This window comes from Ursus americanus, chromosome 17 (genome assembly GCF_024610735.1).
Source record: "Ursus americanus isolate L20-20 chromosome 17, mUrsAme1.1.p, whole genome shotgun sequence".
Lineage (NCBI taxonomy): Eukaryota > Metazoa > Chordata > Mammalia > Carnivora > Ursidae > Ursus > Ursus americanus.
This window is the reverse complement of record NC_142143.1, coordinates 32898861-32915242: the sequence shown is the minus strand read 5'-3', so window position 1 is coordinate 32915242 and position 16382 is coordinate 32898861. Positions and strand designations below refer to the sequence as shown.

The 16382-nt window shown below is 33.7% G+C and overlaps 1 protein-coding gene across 2 annotated transcripts in view; it reads left to right on the top strand.

Annotated features, from left to right (window-relative positions):
• Window positions 1-16382, top strand: part of LRRIQ1 (leucine rich repeats and IQ motif containing 1) — a 195245-nt gene that overhangs the window by 104441 nt on the left and 74422 nt on the right. For both annotated transcript variants that reach the window (XM_087868886.1, XM_045779594.2), the window contains one exon: window positions 5444-5545. In XM_087868886.1, the coding sequence (XP_087725012.1) occupies window positions 5444-5545 (102 nt within the window). The remainder of the gene's footprint in view (window positions 1-5443; window positions 5546-16382) is intronic.

Here is a 16382-nt window from a genome sequence, read left to right as displayed (position 1 = left end):
TACAGGATTGTAAACCAAATTGCATTCTTACTACTGTGGGAGGTATTATATCTCTGTTAAGCTTTTGTTTTGCTTTTGTTTGATCAAAATATTAGATTGATGAAATAAAAGCAAATTTTTCTTTGAGATTTGAATTCTGAAAATGTTAATGATGACCTTTAAATTCTCCTCCTTCTTTTTCTCTACTGCCCCCTCACAACATATATTCAGAATAGAAATATTCAAGGTAAGGTTAAGGATGAAGTCATGAAAAAGAAAATCAGTGGGATCCTCTCCAATTATGATACTTTGATCTCCCACTAGATTAATAATGTAGCTCATATGTCACTTTGTATCTGTGAATGAATCATTTAAGACTCTGTACCTCTGGTTTTCTTCTTACAGAAAAATAACTTTCTAGTACCTTTCCAGTTTACAATTCAAACGATCTGTGATATGCTACTAATTTATTTAAATCTACCTAAAATAATGGCCATAATTTTAAACTTTTACTTACTAATAAATTAAAATGGTATTTTATATACTTAAATTCTGTTAAACGCTTAAAAATTTACTAGTAATTTTCAAATTTACGTGGAGATCGATCGATCGGTCAATCGATCTGTATCTTATATGGATAACCTTCAACTTGAAAATCTTAAGCCACCAGAGGGCAACATTGTCCATAAAACTGCTGGAGACTAGCCATCTCTGGGGGTAGGGAGGGTGGGTGGTAGGTGGAGCGTCAGAGAATAGAAACTTTTAATTAAATGGAATCAGTTACATCCTCCAATCTAACAGAGCAGTAATCCTCATGGGGGTGGGGCATAAATACACAGAAGCTTTAATTCACATTTCTACCATGAAAAACCTTAGCACAAGTTGCTTAGTTGCAAACACATAATACTTACTGTTTGTATCTTATACATATATTTATATTATATATTTATATATATTATATTTATATTTATATTATATATTTATTAGCCAAGGGATATGAGTCCACATCACAATATTTGATTTAAGATGAGAGTGAAAATAGAACAAAAGGCAGGGGGTCAATTATTTAAAGAAAGTTGCAGATAGAGAAAGAATACCACTGAGTCTGCTGATTAGTAAAGAAGAAAGGGGCTAAGGAGATGTACAGTGTAGGCAACCATCAGGGGAGAGTCAGTATTGATGACTTCTATTGGGATAAATGAGGCCATCTGCTTTAAACAGAAAAAACAGGAGGAGGAGGGGAAGTGGGAAGAGGAATTGAATGGAAGCCATAGGATGAAATCTAAAATTGTGAGGAGTTATATTTATTCAGTTTGACTTTGGGTGCTGATTGTTGTTATTCGTATTACTTAATAAATATTATGGACATAAGCACTAACAGGTAATGACTGGTCTTGTTTTTATGGGGTTTTAATTTGTTTGTCTTTTGTTTTTACTGTTGCCTCATGCACAGAACTAATTTAGAACCTGGTGATCTGTGTTGGATTTAGCAGATACCTAGGGAAGTTTAGGGTTTATAACTACAGTGGAGAGCATCATGCATCATGTGCAAGATGAGAGTTGCTGGTTTATTGAAAATGTGAGTCAATAACCTAAAAGTAGTGAGCATAACTGGTAGCAAGATTGAGAGGAGCAGGATGGGGGAAGAGAATAAGTGCTTGGGGTTCATGTGGAACACTCCTTAGAGAGGATGAATTCTGAGTATAGGGGTTTGGATGGAGAGCAAATGATAAGAAGTTTAAGGGCTAAGAATATAAGGACAAAAACGTAATGTGGTTTTCCAGCATTTATCATTACTTATGCATGTCACATTTCAGATTTCATACAGTGAAGAAAGGGTAGGATGAAACAAACAAAGTTAATTTAGTTATAAATGTAGGACCACAACTAGGGTTAAGAATTATTTTGCAGCTGTTTGTAATAACTAACATACTGTCAAGTACGTATTAAGCATTCAGTAAATACTTGCTTATTTTATTTCAGTGATGACAATAGCTTGAGAATGGGACGTGAATATTTAGTTATAGTCAAGAATGAAGCCAGGTAGAAAATAAGTTAGGGTAACTTTTTAATATGAATTGAGCACTTCATGGACTATAGCAAAGAGATCAGGTTGCAAAATGATAAGGTAACTAAGGAGTGAATGTTAAGGATCAAAAGGGAACAGTATAGACAAAACTGTGGCAAAATCAAGTTTGTTGATAATTTACTTTGTTTACTTCAGTGATTTCCAAAAAGAATTTATAAGAATTTTGATCAAATGTTACTTTGTTGTGTGCTTTCAACAAAACAAAAATAAAGTCCATTTAAATAGTAAGACTGGAGGGCCAAGACTCTCCCTTTTCCCCACTGAATTCCCAGAACGTGATATCATGCCTGGCATATGGTAGATGTTCAATAAATAACTATTAACTGAGTCAGCAGTAAATTAGATAAAAGTCACTAAATACATTTGACTGTGTGTATGTGTATGATTGGGTATGTATATTACAGTCATTTAAATATATGTTTCTATTTGGGAAGGCAAATTTAAATTAGTAAATAATACTCCTTATAAAAATGGAATACAGGGGTGTGTAGATGGTTCAGTTGGTTAAGTGTCCAACTCCTGATTTCAGCTCAGGTCATGATCTCAGGGTTGTGAGATCGAGTCCCGCATTGGGCTCCACACTGGGCATGGAACCTGCTTAAGATTCCCTCTTCCCCTCTCCCTCTGGCTCTCCCCCTCCTAAAACTAAATTAAACAAACAAACAAACAAATAAAATGATGAAGTACCGCTAGTCATTCAGCACTGTTGTATGTACTTGTACATACAAAATGGATAATAAGCAGGTTTTTATGTATGAAGCTTACACAAATAAGATCAACCAGTGAGCTAAGATTAGGACTATAGAAACTGAAAAGGGATTAAATGGGGCATAAAATAATTTTAAGGATATTCTAATGCCTAAATAAAGTTATGTTACTTAAATGAGATTTAATAGAAACTCAGCTTCCTTATGGGGTTCTTCAAATATTTTATAAAAATGTATTTAAAACCTATTTCCCAGACATTGGGCAAGTCATACTGGGAGATAAAAGATTTTAAAAACAGCAACGTAGACCTGCCATTGATGATCTTAAAGGAGTAAATTTAAATGTATAAAACTGATTTTATAATGCAAGAAAAAGCTATCACAAGCTGTACTCTTTTCAATAAATTGTTCCTTGACTTTCCTGCTTGACTTTGTACTTTTTGAGGTAAGAGTAGTATCTTACTTCACAGTAATATTTCCAGGGACTATCAAAATCAAGTGATTTTTTTTTCCCACCTAGAATTACTATGTTTCTTGCTTCTTATCATTATCCCTTTGCAACTTGCATTATTGTAAGTTATAAATTTAAGGTTGCAATCACAATGTTTTAGAATGAAAGGATATTGAAAATGTAGCGCTCTTGGGGCGCCTGGGTGGCACAGCGGTTAAGCGTCTGCCTTCGGCTCAGGGCGTGATCCCGGCGTTCTGGGATCGAGCCCCACATCAGGCTCCTCCACTATGAGCCTGCTTCTTCCTCTCCCACTCCCCCTGCTTGTGTTCCCTCTCTCGCTGGCTGTCTCTCTCTCTGTCGAATAAATAAATAAAATCTTTAAAAAAAAAAAAAAAAGAAAATGTAGCGCTCTTAATGTGCCTCTGGTGAATAAAATTATCTTTTTGAGTAAACTGAGCTAGACAACTCTCCTAAATATTTTATGTGTATTATTTAATCTTGATAATAATATGAGGAAAGTGCTATTGTTTTCTCTGTTTTACATATTGAGAAATCATGTCATGAAGAGAATATTTGCCCAAGGGAATACCAAAGAATTTATAAAAGATCCATAGCTATTAAGATCCATGTCCTATATAAATAAAACAAATAAGATGAAGCCAATTATGGATCCATCAATTAATATCCTATATACCCCACCTTATTCTGTGCAGGATTTAAGATCTTTCCCAAAAATAAAATTTCCAGTGGGATATATTATTGTTATTTCTGTTGTTATTGTGTATTTCCTAACTGCCATTTGTTGAGCTCCTGTACTTATGTAGACATGAGTCTTGATGCTTTACACACATTATTTCATTATTTCTCACTATAGTATTTCAAAGTCAATATTATTGCTCTTGAACAGAGAGGGGAATGGCAGAAGGTAACAGCAATTTGTCCAGAGTCATACATCTAGTAAAAGTTGGGGTCACCCAGGTCTGTCGAATTGTAATGTCTTTGCTTAGGAAATACATAGATCAAATAGAAAAGCAAGAAGAGCAGGAGAATGTGTAGGAAGATCAGTTGGTTATAAGATATAATACAGAATAAGACCTTAGGTCACATACAATTATGAGGTATGCCCAAATATTAACTAATATTTTCCCTAATCTTGAGAAATATAATCTCTGTGAACCATGTAAATCATGCTTAATAATGATAAATTATTGCTAGACTAATGGAAATCTTCAGTTTCCACATGCTTGAAAAATAACTCTGCAACTACTATTCTGTTTTTCTAATTAACATTCTAAAAAATACACTACCTTAGCATTTAATTAAAATATGTAATTTGGGCTTTATACTATTTAAATCCTACTTTTCCATTTAGCATATTCAGTTATATATTGCATTAGATATGAATTAAGCAAAGATTCTTAAGGTCTCCTTTTGCAAGATGATTTAAGAAATTAAGAAAATGTATGCTGCCTTAACTTGTGGTTTTAAGTTAACCTACTTTAAATGCATAATTTTCCACTCTTTCTTCTACCGCCTCTTACATCAGTATTTTCTTTTCTTACAGTTCTTCGACAAGCAAAAACTGCAGCTGTACCAATCCCCCATAACCAATAAATTATAGGGCTCTGTGTTTACAATCATTCTATTTATTTCATAAAATTAATAGATTTAAAATGCTCTTGGCTATAAAATGTATATAGAATTTTTGCAACTTCTTTGTTATGTAAATATAATACATTAAGACAAAAGAGAAACTGTTAATTTATCTGTAAAATTAATGAAATGATCTTTTTTTCTGTTTCTCATCCTATCCGTTGTCTTGCTTACATCTCCTATATCCCAGCTTCTCATATGCAGAGGAGAGAAAGTAGGGTATATGGTTTTTCCTGTAATAATGCCTTTTGCCTACTTTGCATTTATGGAAATTTTACTGTATTCCAGCAGAAATATCGGGAATTTAAAAAAGGAGCTATAATAATAAATAGTAAAGCAATTCCTCAAATAAAAAGATGATGCCATAACTAGAAAATTTTATTGTAATTTTTTCACATTACTAGTATTTCTGTGCTTTGTGTTAAGTATTGGCTATATACTTAATCAGATAACCAAGAATATATGAATGGTTTGTTACTATGTTTACTATCATAAAAACTATAGCCTCTTCAGAGAAGGAATAAGCCAGAGCTGAACTTTTGTCTTATCTTGCTTTTTGTTTAGATCCCATGGTTTGCCTAGCATTATTCAAAAACAATGAAAATAAAGTTTCTGCTACAAAATCACCAAAGATGGCACAGCCCAGAAGAGATGGTTACTTTGAAGGTATGGTTTAATCATAGATATGTAGAAAGGTAAAAAAGATAAAAATGGAGTATGGAATTGTATCATTATATCGTACACCTGAAACTAGTATAACACTGTATTTTAACTAACTGGAATTAAAACAAAAAGCTTAAAAAAATAAATAAAGGGATTTATAGGAAAAAAAGATAAAGATGGATAATTGTATTTAAAATAAAATTTTTAAATCCTCAGTAGTCCTGAAGTATACATGTAAAAAATTATATATAAAATATAATTAAATAAAAGTCAAAATGCAGTTCTTGGAGCTAAAATACTAATTTAGTGTATTAATTCATTAGCATAGTAGTTTAGTATTTGTATCAGTGCTTATATAATTTTAAATTTCTTACATTTTTATGTGAAAGTCTTATAAAGCTGTTTCATCAGTATAACTAATTTTATTTAAATTTTACACGATAATTTAGCCTAGATCAGTGGAAGTGAACCCATGTGGAAATGATATTCTAATATATTTATTTTACTGCCAATATACACAAATTGCATTATATATTATAAATTAAACTCTGGAATTTTAAATATTTAACTATATTTGAAGCTTGCCATACTAACTTTTGGGGCAAAGGATTTACACATCTAAAAGGCAGATTATATTTCTGATTTCAGCATTTAGAAGAATTACAGACTTACGTTATCAAACAGAAATTTTTAAATATGATAGAAATAAACATGACTTATAATAAGTTTGCCATTGCTTTCTCTTTAAAATTAAAATGTTTAATTTTATCTATATATCTATATATACTTAGTATATATACTTTATATATACTAATGGGAAAAATATATTTGAATGGAAGTGGACCACTTAGAATTTTTAATACTTTGTCTTCTGTACATTTTAAATCTTAAAATTTCTGCATTATATAGCATGATTGCAAATAGACACTAACATTTCTATTCAGTAATGTCTCAAACTAAAGAAAAATTTGATTAACACCAATTTTATACTTTTCTAGAGGTGTCTATTAAATATGTAGCAATGGGAGTCTAGAATTTTCTTCAAAGTATGTAGCAATAAATATATACATAAGAAGATAGGTAAAACAAGTGTAGCAAAGTATTGAAATTGTCAGGTCAATAGATAATGGTTATGGAGGTTTGTTCTACCATTCTATTTTTTTAATATTAAAATTTTCTTTGGAAAACATTTTAAAAATTTGGTGGACATTGAAGGTGTCAAAAACCAGTATTTCAAAAAAATACTTATCAATTAGTATTTTAATACAATTAAAATATATTTTCAATATAAAATAAGGGTTGGGTTTTAAACAATTATCTTATTACAATCTTAATTTCACCATTTCACTATAAAAGAAAGAGTAGAAAGTCTATAAAATCAATAACAATTGCACAGATATTACTTATTAAATGGAAGCATTTTTACCTTAGAAAGGCAGTGCCTAGTAAGAAAGATAATTGGGGCATTTTTTGCCCTTTAAATTAGCATGCATCTCAGAATCAGAAGGGAGAAATATATCCCAGAGTGTTCTACTGCATTATCTCTTGTTCTGTGAAATGTGAAGACATGTTATCATCTAGAAGAGTATATATGAATGTATGGTATATTTACGGATTTGTGTGCTTATATAAAATACACTAGGAATAGTTCAAATAGCAATAGAAAGAAAGCGGCCTATAGAACATGGAACATTTCTACCTATGCTTCCTGATACGAAGTTATATGTTTTTGTTTACTTTCCCCCATATGAAATGTGTTTAGTTTAGTTTACTTTTTTTTTTACAACCTCAAGTACATTGGGCATTACATTAATTTCACTTAATGGTCATATGGTCATTATGTGTATATCAGATATTCTAGTGGCTGATAGTTATTTTCAGGATTGTTGTTGTTTTGAAGGAATGGGCTTGGCAAAAACAGGTGTACATGTAAGAACTTTTTTCCTTCAACCAGTATGTTTATTTCTGCCTTCTCTTTTTTTAAGAGGAAAAAGTGAGGCAAAGGTAATTTGATCATTGATGGCAAGGTTGAATCCCCTGGTATCTTCACCTGCTGCTCTGGCCTCACAAGCCTCTTAGACTCACACTGTTTCATAACTGGCCAGGAAGGCCAGTTGGCTTCCGCATTAGTAGCCTGACTCACCCCAGTTTCCCAGTAGAGGGCACATTTTAAAATCAAGTCTTTTGAGATATAATATCAATTATATAAAATACACCAGATTTAAGAGTACAATTAAATCAATTTGAATATATTTGTAGTTCTGTAGCTATCACCACAATCTCATTTTAGAGTATTGGAGGGACTTTTCCCTTAAAATATTCAAATAAAATTAATAGTTGGGGATCTTCCCCACCCCCTAAAAGTGAGGGAGAGTAGAATTAAACTTCATTGTAGGTTTAGATTGAATGATTCTATGTGGAACAGTATCTCAGGACAATGGCATGACTGCACTGTCATATTATTACCTTTTGTTTTGTGAAATTAGATGTTAGTATTATTTAACTATTTCTCTCTATAATTCCCATTTATTTAATAATAACATTATCTGATTTTTTAAAAGCTGAATTTAAAAATACTTTCTTCTCTACTTTGCAATATTGATCTATGGGGGTTTCCATGATTTCTCTTGTAAATTGTACTAAAGTTCTTTGATTATTATTGCTGCTTTTTTCTGAATGTCACTAGCAGGACAGAGAGGATGGTGCATATCCTCTATTAGGCAAAAAAAAAAATGCACTTAAATTTAAGGAATACTTAATGAAATATCAAATTATATTAAATGATGTAAGGTAAAGAACCACTCCCTTTTAATAGACCTTTTTTTTTTTTTTACAAAATATCCTTTTTTTGTTTCAAGTTTTTATTTTAATTCTGGTTAATTAACATATAGTGTCATATTGGTTTCAGGAGTAAAATGTAGTGATTCATCACTTACATGTAAAACCCAGTGCTCATCACAAGTGCCCTCCTTAATACTCCTCACTCATTTAGCGTATCACCCTGCCCACCTCCCCTCCAGTAACCCTCAGTTTGTTCTCTATAGTTAAGAATCTCTTATGGTTTGCTTCCCTCTCTTTTTCCCCTCTTCCCCTATGTTCATCTGTTTTATTTCTTAAATTTCACATATGAGTGAAATCATATGCTATTTGTCTTTCTCTGACTGACTTGTTTTGCTTAGCATAATATAATCTAGCTCCATCCACTTCATTGCAATTGGCAAGAATTCATTCTTTCTGATGACTGAATAATATTCCAGTGTGTGTGTGTGTGTGTGTGTGTGTGTGTGTGTGTGTATACACCACATCTTCTTTATCCATTCATCAGTCCATGGACATTTGGGTTCTTTCCTAATTCGGCTATTGTTGATAATGCTCCTATAGACATTGGGGTGCATGTGTCCCTTCGAATCAGTATTTTTGTATTCTTTGGATAAATACCTAGTAATGCCATTGCTGGGGAGGTTCCTTTTTGAGGAACCTCCATACTGTTTTCCCCAGTGGGTGGAATCCCAGTTTGCAATCCCACCAACAGTGTAAAAGGGATCCCCTTTCTCTCCATCCTCACCAACATCTGTTGTTTCCTGCATTGTTTATTTTTAGCCATTCTCACAGATGTGAGGTGGTATCTCATCGTGGTTTTGATTTCTATTTCCCTGATGATGAGTAATGTTGAGCATCTTTTTGTGTGTCTGTTGGCCATCTGTATGTCTTCTCTGGAAAAATGTCTATTCATGTCTTCTTTCCATTTCTTAACTGGATTATGTTGTTTAGGTGTTGAGTTTGATAAGGTTCTTTGTAGATTTGGGTTCTTTTTTTTTTTTTTTTAAGATTTTATTTGAGAGTGAGAGAGCGAGAGCTCATGCACGGGCCTGGTGGAGAGAGGGACAGATGGAGAGGGAGAAGCAAACTCCCTGCTGAGCTGGGAGCCCAATGCGGGGCTCCACTCGGGGCTGGATCCCAGGACCCCGGGATTATGACCTGTCTGAAGGCAGATGCTTAACCGACTAGGCCACCCAGGTGCCCCATATAGATTTTGGATACTAACCCTTTATCAGATATGTCATTTGCAAGTATCTTCTCCCATTCCATAGGCTGCCTTTTAGTTTTGTTGGTTGTTTCCTTCACTGTGCAGAAGCTTGTTATTTTGATGAAGTTCCAGTAGTTTATTTTTGCTTTTGTTTCCCTTGTCTAGTAAGAGGTTGCTATGGCCAATGTCAAAGAGGTTGCTGCCTGTGTTCTCCTCTAGGATTTTGATGGTTTCCCATCTTGCATTTAGGTCTTTCATCCATTGTGAATTTATTTTTGTATATGGTGTGAGAAAGTGGTCCAGTTTCATTCTTCTGCATGTTGCTGTCCAGGTTTCCTAACACCATTTGTTGAAAAGGCTATCTTTTTTCCACTGGATATTCTTTTCTGCCTTGCCGAAGATTAGTTGACTGTATAGTTGTGGGTCCATTTCTGGGTTTTCTTTTCTGTTCCATTGATCAACGTGTCTGTTCTGTTTTCATGCCAGTACCATACTGTCCTGATGACTACAGCTTTGTAATATAGCTCCAAGTCCAGAATTGTGATGCCTCCAGCTTTGCTTTGTTTTTTCAAGATTGTTTTGGCTTTTGAGGTCTTTTATGGTGTCATACACATTTTAGGATTGTTTGTTCTAGCTCTGTGAATATCTATTTTACAACATTCATGAAATACTGACAATTTTTGTCTAGCTCCCAAATTTAGAGCTTTTACTTAACGAAGGCTGGGAACCTTTGACCACACGTGCTCCCCAGCTAACCTCATACATATGCTGTGTGTTAGGTATCAGTCAGTTATTCCTGTGAGACATGACTAAGAGCCTGAGGACTTTACAGGCTCAGCATTGGTTCACTTGATTTATTTGTTTGTTTATTTATAATTTATTTAATGTTGGATAACTGTTTTGGTTTACACTGTATCACCCATAATGCCTGCTTAGGTTTCAATATCTGATCATGCCTTAGAATTTGAAACACTTCCTGATTATTACCTTAAAGATCTCCCACCAAGTTTCCTTTTTTTATGTTAAAATGCTTAGTTTAGAACCTGACATCATTCTTCTATAGCTATCACTGGTATAAAAAGAAGCCTAGCTTAATGGATGTAAGTCTAGATTCCTGAGTTAGTCTAACACAGCCTGAATCTTGGTTCCACCATTTATTGGCTTTGTGGTGTTGGGGACATTATTTAACTTCCCTGTTTAGAATTATTTTTCACATATGAAATTGGATACTAATAGTACCTAGTTGTTGGGGATTACATGAGTTCCTACTTGTGAAATACTTGAAATCCACAGTATAAATACATAGTTAATCCTCAAAATTTATCATCGGCAACAGTCATTTTCAAAGTATAGCTTTATTTTTTTTCTCTTGTTTGCAACTTGTAGTATTTATTGTATTTCTTGCTAGGTACTGTGCTAAGAGTTTTAGTTAAATTCTCTGATTCAATTTTCTCAAAAACTCTGAAGAATTTATTATAACTGTCAATATGAGAGTTTGAAAAGTGATTTGCCCAAGGTCACACAGAGAGTAAGTGGCTGAAGGAGAATGGAGGTAATTTCTTTATCAAAACAACGCTAGCAAAAATCAAATAAGATGCAGACACTGAAAGGTGAAGGTTCTTGGATAACTCTGAAATGTATATACAAACTTAGAATCAAAATATTTAGGAAAAAATAAAGACTAATTATTAAATTAGGTAAAACTGGGAATCTAATAATTGATTTTGTTCTTTAATACTTTCTCATAGCTTGCATTAGTATAAATTAAGAAACAGTTTAGTACCAACATGGTGATAAATATCTGATTTGTGCCTTGTAATTAGCTCCTACCTTACCTAATATTATTTTAATGTTATTATGATAACCTAACATTGTTAAGGACCAAACCTATTAGACTCTAAGGGTGATCATACTTTCAATCACCTATTTTAATTTTCAGACGGATGAGAACATCTCCACACAGCCCAAAAGTAAACACTATATTTTGATTCATTTCCTCTTATTATTTATATATAAGTTAAATGACTTTCTAGCCCTAATCTGCTGAAATTTTAAAATTTGCTACTTCTAAACCAATGCCAAATTCAGGCTTTTGGCTTTAGCCAAGGAAGGAAGCTAGACAAGCCAGGAAAGAAATTGGATCTGGCCCAAAAACCTTCTCAGAGAGGCAAGTTTTGTTGTAGCTCCTTCATTCCCTGGGACATTTTACTTGATTCTAATGTCAGGTTTTCTTAATTCCCCGTCTGGTGCTGTCATCACTAGCATGCTTTCTATTTCTCCTCTTATAAAACTGAAGATTTACACATACCATATGTCCTTTTACATCATAGATGTTCAAGTATTTTTGTATTGAATTTTTGAGCATTGAAGACATTAAAAGACCTTTAACTTCTACAATTTTTACTTCAGAGCATTTCTAATCAAACCATCTTCCTTTGTGGTATTTTTTATTGTATGATTACAAGCATTTTTTTTCTCCAGCTTTCTTCCTTTTAATACCAGCTTAGGGCACAGAGTCACATGATGTAGATTGTTTCAAAGTTGGTCTTGTATTTCCATCCCTGTATAGAGTTCTTGCTAATAGTGCCAATGTGATTAAACATTAAGAACTGGTAGAATAAATGCCAGCAACCAAAGAATACCTGAAAGTCATGCTCTAAAGAAGAGATGCTTGCACTCTTATTTCTACTGAACAAGACTCAATGTTAGTCAAAGTAGACAATGGTATGAATATTCATAAAATCTGATCTGTCCATGAGTATCTCAGTTTGCAAAATGACTGTTCTTTGAATTACCATTTTCCTACTAAATTTTAAGCTCGTTAGTGTTCATGGCCCTTAGGATAACACCTAATGCATAACTGATGCTTTATAAACTTCTTTGGTGAATAAAAACACAAAAGACCTTTAAATAGCTTCAAATATAGATGGAGCTGCAAGATGTTTATATAATGTCTTTGAATATGCTGCTTTCTTTGATGAACTAGATACACTGGCCTATGCATTGCAATAAATCTCTTCACTTGGCTAATTCTTGTCATCTCAGACATTAATCTTCTAAGAAAACTTTTTTGAGGGGCGCCCGGATGGTTCAATCGTTAAGCGTCTGCCTTTGGCTCAGGGCGTGATCCCAGCGTTCTGGGATTGAGCCCCACATCAGGCTCCTCCGCTGGGAGCCTGCTTCTTCCTCTCCCACTCCCCCTGCTTGTGTTCCCTCTCTCGCTGGCTGTCTCTCTCTCTGTCAAATAAATAAATAAAATCTTTAAAAAAAAAAAAAAGAAAACTTTTTTGATTCTGGCTTAGAACACCACTCACTGTGTTCCCACAGTATCCTGAATAAAATTTTGTCTATCATATATAATATATATGTAATATAATATAATGTAATATGATATAACAGCCTCTTTACTCTTGCTTGTCACTGACCACTTGTATGAGGCATTATTCTATGTGCTTTATCTATAACAAGTAATGAAACCTCACAACAACATTTTGAGGTAGGAAACAAAACTTTATTCTTATTAGAAAAGTGAAAATCTGCCTGCGCTTACAGAGAATTAAAGATCAACTAGCAAAATCTTGTCTAATTTTTATATGAACTTTTTTTTTTATTTCTTAAGATGACTAATAGAAGAGGATTTGGGGAAAGTCAATAACAAAAAAGGAATAAAGTTGAAAAGTAAGTGGGAGGCCCAACTTAGAGACAATTGTAGATCAAGAGCTATATTTTTTTTTATAATGATTTTTTATTATATTATGTTAGTCACCATACAGTACATCCCCGGTTTTCGATGTAAGGCTCGATGATTCATTAGTTGCGTATAACACCCAGTGCACCATGCAATACGTGCCCTCCTTACTACCCATCACCGGCCTATCCCATTCCCCCACCCCCCTCCCCACTGTAGCCCTCAGTTTGTTTCTCATAGTCCATAGTCTCTCATGTTTCATTCCCCCTTCTGATTACCCCCCCTTTCATATTTTAACCTCCTTTTAAAAAATTAATATGGTAACTTTTCATATAACTAAGTATCTAAAATCTTTCCATGACTTCTCATTGCTCTTAGAACAAAAGCTATCCTCCATATCATGGCCCACCTGGCTGTATATGTCAGACCCCTTTTCAGTTCTTCAAATATGATAAAATTTTTTTTACTTTGAGGCTTATGTACTTCATTATTTTGCCTGGAAACTCTGCCCTCCACACTTTGCACAAATGACTCTCTCCTTGTTTAGTTTGTGTTTCCACTCTCATGAGAGGGCTTTCTCTTACAACACTGCCTAAGTAGCCTTTTCCTCTCTACCCAGTTACTCTCTCACATAGCACCTGCTCTATTAATGGCATTTATCTGCTATTGTCCTATTTATTAATTTAAACTGTTACTTATGGGGTGCCTGGGTGTCTCAGTTGGTTAAGCGTCTGCCTTCAGCTCAGGTCATGATCTCAGGGTCCTGGGATCAAGTCCCACATCAGGCTTTCTGCTTCTCCCTCTCCCTGCCACCTCAAATAAATAAATAAAATCTTTAAAAAAACCACAACAACAACAACCTGTTACATATATTGTTTTTCCACAAATAGAATGTAAGTTCCATGAAGGGAGAACCATGTCAGGCAGACCTTATACACTTATATCCTCAGCACTTAGAATAGAGCCAGGTACATATTTGGGACTCAATAAATATTTGAATAAGAAAGAAAATATGTGTATGTGCTTATAATTAAAACTCCCTAAATGTATTCTAGACACTATTGTGCTATTTTTTAATATAAGGTTCAGAATTATTTTAATTTTCTACAGAAAAAAAAAACTTGATTAGGAATTCAGTCCAATAAAGCATGAAAAAAAAGTGTAATTTTTAAAAAATTATCTTCGGATAAGGTAGATTCAGGAAATGGTAATCCAGGGTCAGAGAGAAGCTGATTGAACTCTTCTTTATCCAATTAGTTATAGTTTGTATGTTCTGCTTCCCCCCCCAAATTCAGCCAAAAGAGAATATTTATTATATATTCTACAGTGTGTGTGTGGGTTGGTGTGTGTGTGTATATATATATATTGGTAGATAGATAGATAGATAGATAGATAGATAGATAGATAGATCTTATGTATATATGATTTACATATACATATACACTTTATATATGTTCAGGTGTGTATATATATGTATATATGGTGCGTGGGAGAGGTGCCTGGGTGGCTCAGTCGATTAAGCCTTGGATTTTTTATTTCTGCTCAGGTCATGATCTCAGGGTCCAGAGATAGAGCCCCATGTCCTGCTTAGGCTCAGTGGGGAGTCTGCTTGTCACTTCTTCCTCCCCAATCCTGCTTGCAAGCATTCACACTCTGTCTAAAATCAATCAATCAATCAATCAATCAATCTTTAAGAAAAAAAAATGGGAAGGGATTTCAGAGCCCTTAGAGTTCCTTGAAATGAATCATGATATGTAAGCTATGAGATGTTACTATTTTCCATTCAAAAAATACAAGAGGACTTCCACTTCCAGTAATAGGAGACTATGTAATTCAAACCGATCCTGCTGCAGAGAACAACTTTGAAGGCTGGAAAAAATATTTTTAAAGAATCTAATTGAAGTCATTGGAGAACTAACAAGGAAGTAAAGAATTATAAGTCAGGAAGGAAATACAAAAAGCTGAGAAGCTGAGCAAAGCTTTGATAATGTCACCAGTATAAGTGAATTACAAATAGACTTTCTACTAGCCTCTTGCCAGAAACAAACATTAGCCATCTCCAAAAATAGATAACATCAACCCACGCTTCAAGTATCTCTGCATTTCTTCCTATGCAATATTTGGCACACAATGAAAAAATAGGAATAGAAGAATATGAGACAATATCATTGAATAACATGAGAAACAATAGGCAAAAATAGAGCCAACAAGATTTCAGATAATGGAGATTTTTAAAGGAATATACATAATAACTTTAGGGATATAGAAGAAATTGAGAATTTCAATAGATACTAAACCTGTGAAAATATCCAAAAGGAAAGTCTATACCTTAAAAGCACAACAACTGAAATTAAGAACTCACTGGTTAAATTTAACTACAGATTAATCAAAACTGAGGAGAACTACCAGATGGGAGAATAGCTCTGCAAGAAATGCCTAAATTGAGGCATGAAATGAAAGAGAATGGAAAATACGGAAAAGAGAAGAGACGTGAGATACAGCAAAAATGTCTCACACACATGTAATTACAGTCCAAGAAGAAGTGAGAGAGAATAGTGTAGAAGTAATATCTGAAAAGTTAATGGTTGAGAATTTACTGAAAGTGATGAAAAACTTCAAGTTGTGGATTTAAGAAACTCCATGAACCACAAAACATATATATATATACACATACAAAGAAAACCACACTGCAGCACATCATAGTAACATTGCTAAAAAAAAAAAAAAAAAGAAAAAAAAAAGATGGGGGAGAGAGAGAGAACATTTTTTTAAAGAGCCAGAGAAAAATGTTTATTGTTATTCAAAGGAGAAATAATAATGAATAATGAAACTAGCTTCTAAATAGAAATGATGAAATCCAGAAGACAGTTATGTGTTGTTCCCCTCCCCAAATGCACAGGTTGAAAGACCTAAACCTCTGATTATATTTGGAGATCAGGCTTTTAAGGAGATAATTAGAAGGTCTGATGAGTGAGTCCCTAATCTAATAGGACTGGTATATTTGTCAGAAGAGGAAGAGACATCAAATGTGTATGCTCACAGAGAAAAGGCTACGTACAGACACAGTGAGAAGGCCAAGGAAAGGCATCTGAGAGACTAAACTTCCTAGCACTTTGATCTCAGAC